The 8,752-nt window shown below is 39.6% G+C and overlaps 1 protein-coding gene across 1 annotated transcript; it reads right to left on the bottom strand.

Moving 5' to 3' along the window:
• Positions 1–4,835: 4,835 nt before the first annotated feature.
• RPL36 (ribosomal protein L36) lies at positions 4,836–7,943 on the bottom strand. Its single transcript, XM_075850030.1, has 4 exons — positions 7,837–7,943; positions 6,904–6,997; positions 5,306–5,440; positions 4,836–4,936 (listed from the first exon to the last, which is right to left on the bottom strand). Exons 2-4 carry the CDS (start codon positions 6,994–6,996, stop codon positions 4,847–4,849), a joined length of 318 nt encoding a protein of 105 aa, XP_075706145.1. The 5' UTR covers position 6,997; positions 7,837–7,943; the 3' UTR covers positions 4,836–4,846.
• Positions 7,944–8,752: the final 809 nt, after the last annotated feature.

The raw sequence follows: 8,752 nt of genomic DNA, 5'->3' as shown, positions 1-8,752 counted from the left end.
TTGAAGTAATTCCACCATTAAAGTGATCCATTTCACTTGTCTTACATATCATATCAGTGTCTTTTTCTGGGGAGTTATCGACTAGGGTTTGAAGGCAGGCTAATTCTAACTCAAAAATTTTTTTGTTTACATGCTTTTATTCTAGCTAGATGTCACAACAAAATAACGTATAGGAGCCAAAACAGGTGAGTGCCGCATAATAATTAGAGAACTGTCTTTTTATGGTGGCACAAGCTGGGCACCACATATTGGCATATCTATGGAAAAAAAAATCAAATTTTCACTCTGCAGCATCGAGTGCACACTAATTTCTGCAAAACACCTGCAGGGTTAACATGCTCACTACACCCCTAGTTGAATAACTTGAGGGGTATAGTTTCCAAAATGTGGTCACTTCTGGGGGGTTTCCACGGCTTTGATCCCACAGGGGCTTTGCAAATGCGATATAGCGACCAGAAACCAATCCATCAAAATCTGCACTCCAAAAGTCAAATGCCGCTCCTTCCCTTCTGAGCCCTACAGTGAGCCCAAAAAGCAGTTTATTACCACATATGGGGTGTTGCCGTACTCGGCAGAAATTGCTCTACAAATGTGGGTGGTTTTTTTTTTTCCTTTATTTGTTGAGAAAATGAAAAATTTTGAGCTAAAGCTACATCTTATTGAAGAAAAGGGATTTTTTTTTATTTTCACTGCCCAATTCTAATAAATTCTATGAAATACCTATGGGGTCAAAATGCTCACTACACCCCTAAATAAATTCATCAAGGGTGTAGTTTCCTAAATGGAGTCAGTTTTTGGGCATTTTCATTGTTGTGTCTCCTCAGGGGCTTTGCAAATGTGACCTGGCCTCCGCAAACCATCCCTGCTAAATGTAATCTCCAAAAGCCAAATGGCGCTTTTTCCCTTCTGAGCCCTGCCGTGTACATATAGCCATTTATGAGAACATGTGGAATATTGTTTTACTTGGGAGAAATGGCTTCACAAACTTTGCGGTGCTTTTTTTCCTTTAGTCCTTGTGGAAATTTAAAAAAAATTAGCTAAACCTACATTTTCTTTGAAAAAAATTTAGATTTTAATTTTTACGGCCTAATTCCAATAATTTCTGCAAAAAACCCTGTGCGTTCAAGATGCTCACTATACCACTATATAATTTCCTCAATGGGTGGTTTCCAAAATGGGATCACTTGTGGTGGGTTTCCACTGTTTTGTCCCCTCAGGGGCTTTGCAAATGCAACATTGCCTCCACAAACCTTTCCTGCCAAATTTGAGCACCAAAAGCCAAATAGTGCTCTTTCCCTTGAGCCGTGCCTTATGTGCAAACAGCCGTTTATAACCACGTGGGGTATTGTTTTACTCGGGAGAAATTGCTTTACAAATTTTGCGGTGCTTTTTTCTCCTTTAGTCCTTATGGAAATGAGAAAAAAATTACTAAACCTACATTTTCTTAGAAAAAAAATGTAATTTACATTTTTACAGCCTAATTCCAATAATTTCTACAATGAACCTGTTTGGTCAAAATGCTCACTATACCTCTAGATAATTTCCTTGGTGTGGTTTCCTAAATGGGGTCACTGTTGGGGGATTTCCATTGTTTTGGCACTGCAAGAGCCTTTCAAACCTGACATGGTGCCTAAAATATATTCTAATAAAAAGAAGGTCCCAAAATCCACTAGGTGCTCCTTTGCTTGAGGTCGGTGCTTCAGCTTATTACCACACTAGGGATATTTCCTAAATCTGCAGAACCTGGGCAATAAATATTGAGTTGCATTTCTCTGGTAAAATTTTGCGTTACAAAAAAAATGGATTAAAAATGTATTTCTAGAAAAAAAAAAAAAAAATTTGTAAATTTCACCTCTACTTTGCTTTAATTCCTGTGAAACATCTAAAGGGTTAAGAAACTTTCTAAATGCTGTTTTGAATACTTTGAGGGGTGAAGTTTTTAAATTGGGTTAATTACTGGGGGTTTCTAATATATAAGGCCCGCAAAGCTACTTCACAACTGAACTGGCCCCTGTAAAAATAGCTGTTTGAAATTTTCTTGAAAATGCGAGAAATTGCTGATAAAGTTTCTAAGCCTTGTGATGTCATAGAAAAATAAAAGGATGTTCAAAACACAATGCAAATATAAAAGTAGATATAAGGGGGATTTTACCTAGCAATAATTTGGTGTGGTCTAACTGCCTGTCTTACAAGCAGATATTTAAATTCTTGCAATTTTTCACTAAATTTTGGTATTTTTCACTATTAAATACTGAATGTATCGAGCAAATTTTGCCAGTAACAAAGTCCAATGTGTCACGAGAAATCAATCCCAGAACCGCTTGGATAGGTAAAAGCATCCCGAAGTAATTAACACAAAGTGAAAAATGTCAGATTTGAAAAATTAGGCTCTGTCAGGAAGGTCAAAAGTAGCCAAAGAAGGGAAGGGGTTTGATGTTGAAGAGTATAGCTAAGGCCTCATGGACACTTCCATCACAGTTTTCTCAGCCGTTTTTGACGCATCAGTGTGTCCATTTTTGTTTGTGTGCACTCCGTTTCCGTTCCGTGTTTCCGTTTAAAAAACGGATGTGAACTTCATTTGAACCTGTCACATGTCCCAGGAAACACCCATAGAAAGTTTACAAGAAGTTTTTGGTGCTGTTTTCTGCAGCTTTCAGAGCATAGAGAACAGTTTGAGATGACTCTGCTTGGCTTACTTTGTTTTTTTGGGTGTTTGAGTGAAAATATGAGCCTATCTTCAGGAATGAATGTGTACTGTAGTCTGCGAGTCTGAACGTTTGCTCACCTAGCCGTTGCTATGGCAATGAATCCGTCAAAAACGGACGGCACACGGAAGCCTTCCGTGTGCCATCCGTTTTATTCTCTGACCCATTGACTTCTATGGGCCACACGGTCTTTGAATCACTGAGCAAAGTAGGACATGCTCTACTTTGCACGGAACAACAGGTCCGTTTAAATAACTGAAGTGTGCATGGGGCCATTGAAATGAATGGGTTCAGGGTGCTATCAGTGACAAAAATGGAGAGCACCCTGAAGGAAAAAACTGAAGTGTGCATGAGGCCTAACAGCTAATGAAAACCCCAAATTTAGTCTCAGAAAATTAGATTATATAAGCCCAATTTAAAAAATGAAATGTCCACTCTGTTATATCAAATCCAGAGTCAACGCAGCAGTCTACCAGGAAATTTTAGAGTACTTCATGCTTCCCTCTGCTGACAAGCTTTATGGAGAGGCTGATTTCATTTTCCAGCAGGACTTGGCACCTGCCCACACTGCCAAAAGTACCAATACCTGGTTTAATAACCCCAGTATCACTGCGCTTGACTGGCCAGCAAATATGCCTGACCTAAACTCCAGAGATTCTATGGGGTATTGTCAAGAGGAAGATGAGACACCAGACCCAACAATGCAGACGAGCTGAAGGCCGCTATCAAAGCAACCTGGGCTTCCATAACACCTCAGCAGTGCCACAGGCTGATCGCCTCCATGCCACACCGCACTGATGCAGTAATTCATGTAAAAGGAGCCCCGACCAAGTATTGACTGCATATACTGTACATATTTTTCAGTAGGCCAACATTTCGGTATTAAAAGTCATTTTTGAAATTGGTGTTATTTAATATTCTAGTTTTCTGACACATTAAATTTTTGTTTTTCATTAACTATTAGCCATAATCATTACCATTAAAAGAAAAAATTGCTGAAAATAGATCACTCTGTGTGTAATGAATCTATATATCAGTTTCTCTTTTTGAATTGAATTACTGAAAAACTTTTTGATGATATTCTAATTAATTTAGAAGGACTAGTATATAGACGCTGCAGCAGCATGGAGATTATACAGCATTAATGAGTAGTGTAGCTGAGAATCCAGCACCATGTGACATAACTCTTACCAGCAGCCTGTGTCTCCTCCCTCCCTGCTCCACCCCATAGACTTGTATAGGCAGGCAGTTACGCCATCGTTAAATAGGGCACATGCGCATATGAAGCAGAGGACAGTTCCTCAGTTTTCTGCGAATGCGCACGGTTCAGCTCCTGGACTAATCTCAGTAATTTGCAAATCTATTTACCAATGATTGCCAAAACCTACTACTATTTAGACGTGGGCAGGTTTGGAACAATAAACCCTAAGCTGTATAACATGCAGGTGGGTTTAGCGGATCCAAGCAAAGTCACAGCTTCCCTTTAAAGGCTATGTACACCTTTAATGCCCATTTTTTTTTCTTCTTAACAGTTTAGTGTAACTTTCTAATTAGTCTTAATTAAAAATGTGTTTTACTTTGAAATAAAGCAGCTTTGTATTCTGTATACAGAGCAGCTGTATCATTCGCTATTACCTGAATTAGTCAGTCCTGCGGACCTGTCTGGTTCAGTGTCAGCAGGTCCTGCGCGTTGGACATGCAGGCTCCACCTGTAATCTATCACATCTAAGCTATGACAGCGGGTCCTAAATTCATAACTTCGTACTACAGATTACAGAGGAGACCGACCGTATCAGAGACATGCAGGACCCTCTGTCAATGCACCAGTCAGTCCCACGGAACAGGATTTATCACTACATACAGATGCTCTGTATACAGAGTACAGAGCAGCTGTATCTAAAGACCAAAGCTAATTTTTAATAAAGACTAACTATAAAGTTACACCAGACTGACCAGTTTAAAAAAAAAAATAAAATAAAAGTTGACATAGCCTTAACACCTCACCAATAATTATACAAGGAGAAAGTAATGTACATATGTACAGTGTAGGATACAATCCATCATCCCAATTGGTTATTAAAAGCAATCTACACAGCTAAGTTTTTTTGGAAATATTTATTTGGGACAGGATTTTCTTTAGTTTAATCTTTCTTGGCTGCAGCCTTTCTCATGGCAGCCAGCACATTGCTGAGTTCTTCTCTCTTTCTCTTGGCCCGGATGTGAGTTCCAATCTAAAAGGGGAAAATAAAATGAGTCAATAGTGCTGCTTTATTATACACCTACACGGCACAAAGAAACTGTCAGCTCGAAGCTTCCACTACTTTATACAGCTCACTGGAGGCAGTGTTTGCACTCATGCTTTTTATCACTTCTACTACCAGTTTACCAATTCAACGTTGTTCCCCAATGCCCTTTATCCAACTGCCACCATCTGTAGCAGTTGCAGCTTTTAAAGTCAGATGACGAAGTTCCAGACAATTCCCTTCTGTGATAGTTTACCATTGTTTTTCTCTTTACGGTTTTGAATAAATGACATTCCTCATAAAATCCCCAATTCTCATAACTAAAAAGAGGTCACAATACAAGCTCAAACTACGTACCCTTTTCTTGATGAATTTAAGAGCTCTTTTGTCCTTAGACACTTTCAGCAACTCCATGGCACGTCTCTCATAAGGAGCAAAGCCACAAACTTCACGGATCATGTCACGGACAAATTTAGTGTGCTTGGTCAGGCGCTACAAGAAAAAATAAATAAATTACATGACACTTGTCAGTGTTTAACAGTTCTCACAGCAATGGATTTTACATGGTTAAAGAAAGGCTCTACTTTTTAACACAGTCAAATCTACATAAAAAGTTGAGGTAGGACTCATACAGTTGAATGGATTTTTAACTGCAGTACCAGGCACACACAGATGAGTCACTGTCTTTAAGAAGTGAAGGGGTCACATGATTTGCTGGTGCCTCTTTATTCTGTGATCAAAGGTTCCACCACTACAGATTATACGATGCATGACCAAGAAAAAAAAGGTACTTTTAAAATGCCCTCCCCTAGATCAGTCAGCAGCTTTGAGGACTCGAAACTACTAACAGGTTCCCTTTAAGGACCTAAAATTCATTTTTATGCTTTCATTTTCAAAAAGTCATAACTTTTTCGTTGACAGGGCCTTATGAGGGCTTCATTTTTATGGGACAAGTTGTACTTTCTAGTGGTACTATTTAGAATGGGGTGGAATTGGAAAAACCAGCAGATCCACCATGTTCTTATGGGTTTCAATGTACGGTGAAAATGACAATCACGCTGATAGCAAATTCATATAGTTTGTTAGGTTTTAGAACATTTAAAAAAAAAAAAAAAAAGGAGTTTGAAAACAACAACTTTTTGAATCACCATATTGTGACCCCTCTAACTTTATCTTTTTTATATTTCTTTGTACAGTGGTGTAAGGCGTCTTTTTGTACGTGGAAAGATGTAGTTCTTAATACCATTTTGGGGAATGTTGGGCATTCCGATCACTGTTACATTTTTTGCGATAAGGCCATTTTTACCTTTTTTTTTCCCCGCTGCGATGTTCACGGTATTGGATAAATATTTTTATAGTTCGGGTATTTTTGGATGCAGGGATAAATAATGTGTTTATTTTTAGGTGTGATCTAGGGAAAGGGGGTGATTTGAATTTTTATAAACATTTTACCTTTTTTTTTTTATGTATTTAGCCCTCCTCGGGGGCGTGAACCTGCGATCATTAGATCGCTTATGCCATAGACTGCAATATCACAATATTGCCATTTATGGCAAAATCAGTGCATTGCTATAGAGACCTGCAACCGGCAGATCTCAATAGCAATCTTCCTATAGCAGGGCAGGGAGCGTTCACAAGGCTCCCAGCTTCTATAGGAGTACACCAGCTCCCGTAATCTCACCACGTGGAAGCCAGTGACCGGCCCTGAAGCAAAAGGGTAAGTAAAAACCCCTCAGAGGCTGGTTGTCACACCTGACGGATTAAATGCTTGTGATCAGAAGTTTCTGATCACATGCATTGCCACTGGGTCTCTGCTGCGCAACACAACAGAGACCCGACGGATATGGTGGCTTTTCTACTGAGCGGGCACCATCTTTAACAACACTTTCCTAACGTAGATCTACAGATCAGTGACGTGAAAGGGTTAAAGCATTTAATAGAGGTACTGTACTCACCCCTCTCCTGCGGGAGTGTCTGGGCTTTGTAACATTCTTGGCGACTTTATGGCCTTTATTAAGGCCAACAGCCATAGGATACCTGATAGCCATTCTGAAAATAAAGACAACACGATGAATACATAAGCAAAGATAATCTATGGATCAGTACTATCAATTCAAAGATACAGCAGCTAAAAGGAAGGATTGCTTGGAGAAGCCCTATATCAAAACAAAACCGGAGATGCTGCCCAAAGAAAGTTTCTAGCGCATTTTACTACGGTAGTGGAGCTGCAGGATGGCGTTGTATTTAAAGTTTCTCTTCCCCAATTGGACGCTACGCTGCTGCAGTGACACCCTGGTTGACAAGATCTCTTAATGCCTGATCTAGAAAACGCATATTATCAATGCAGGGTTATACACGTTGCATGTTTTACCGGATAACAAGCAGAAGTGTGAACAAGCCCAGTGTGCCAAGCTGAATACTCATGTACTGTTCATTCTAAAAGCCACCGAACCCCGTCAGTGCAAAGTATAGACATGATGATAGATCAGTGAGCACCGATAATGGAGAGCAGCCCTGCGGCATGTGGACAGGAGTTCTACAGGGGGCAGCAAGCAGCCGTAACACCACAGCAATGTATGAAGACGCGATAGCAGCTCATAGCACGAGTACACAGCAACCTACAAGTGGCAGTGCGGCACAACAGGACACCTCACGCCGACATACAACACGTAGCTCTACTAGGCGTCCAACATTCAAGCGGCCATAGCGTCCTAACCCCTGGACGCTACTAGCGGCTTCTACACAATTTACAAAAACTCCCGCCAAGAAATAACCGCATGGCTACGCACGCGAGAATCTAGCCGCAATATTCTACGTTAAACCAGTTGCTCAAGAGAAGGATGGCAGAGATATTATTACGATTTCATCCGCCACTTCTACTAACATACCTGTTAGATCTAATGGCGGACACACCGGAAGGAAGGAATATTACCGGAAGTTCCTTTTTTCATACATCGGCTGAGTCCTCCAGAGCCTGTGAGAACGGCAAGAGCAGCCGCTCTCTACCATAGATGTATTCTATACGTCATCATCTCGCGCCTATTTTACGTTATTGCGACCCACTGTGCTTGCTGTCAGTGAGTAGCTGACAGTTCTAATACACTGCACTACGCATGTAGTGCAGTGTATTAGAATAGCTATCAGAGCCTCCTGTCCTCAAGTCCCCTAGTGGGACAAAGTAATAATGTAAAAAAAAGATGTGTAAAAATAAGAAAATAAAAGTTGTAAAAGTAAAAATCCCCCTTTTTCCCTTATCAGTCCGTTATTATTAATAAAAATATATAAACAAACAAATAAACTATACATAATTGGTATCGCCGCGTCCGTAACGGCCTGAACTACAAAATTATTTTATAATAAAAATAATAATAAACCGTACTAGAATCACAATTATTTGTTCACTTCACCTCCCAAAAAATGGAATAAAATGAGATCAAAAAGTCGCATGTACCGAAAAATGGAAACTGCAGTTCATTACGCAAAAAATAAGTCCTCGCACGGATTTATTGATGGAAAAATAAAAAAGTTCTGGTTCTTAGAATAAGGTAACACAAAAAAGTGAATGATTGTTTACAAAATGTATTTTATTGTGCAAACACCATAAGACATAAAAAAAAACTATAAACATCTGGTATCGCCGTAATCGTATCGCCCCGCAGAATAAAGTGAATATGTCATTTATAGCGCACGGTGAACGCTGTAAAAAAAATAGAATGAAAAAACAATAGTAGAATTGCTGTTTTTTAGTCACCACGCCACCTAAAAATAGAATAAAAACGGATCAAAAAGCACTTTTGGGGGGTT

This window comes from Rhinoderma darwinii, chromosome 1 (assembly GCF_050947455.1).
Source record: "Rhinoderma darwinii isolate aRhiDar2 chromosome 1, aRhiDar2.hap1, whole genome shotgun sequence".
NCBI classification, from domain to species: Eukaryota; Metazoa; Chordata; class Amphibia; order Anura; family Rhinodermatidae; genus Rhinoderma; species Rhinoderma darwinii.
This window is presented reverse-complemented; position numbering and strand designations above follow the sequence as displayed.

Excerpts from the sequence above, each read along its gene's own strand:
- RPL36 (XM_075850030.1), bottom strand. The coding sequence starts at position 6,996 with ATGGCTATCAGGTATCCTATGGCTGTTGGCCTTAATAAAGGCCATAAA. Across the intron at positions 5,441-6,903 it reads GACACTCCCGCAGGAGAGGG|CGCCTGACCAAGCACACTAA; the intron begins GTGAGTACAGTA and ends TTTTTCTTGTAG. Across the intron at positions 4,937-5,305 it reads TTAAATTCATCAAGAAAAGG|ATTGGAACTCACATCCGGGC; the intron begins GTACGTAGTTTG and ends TTCCCCTTTTAG.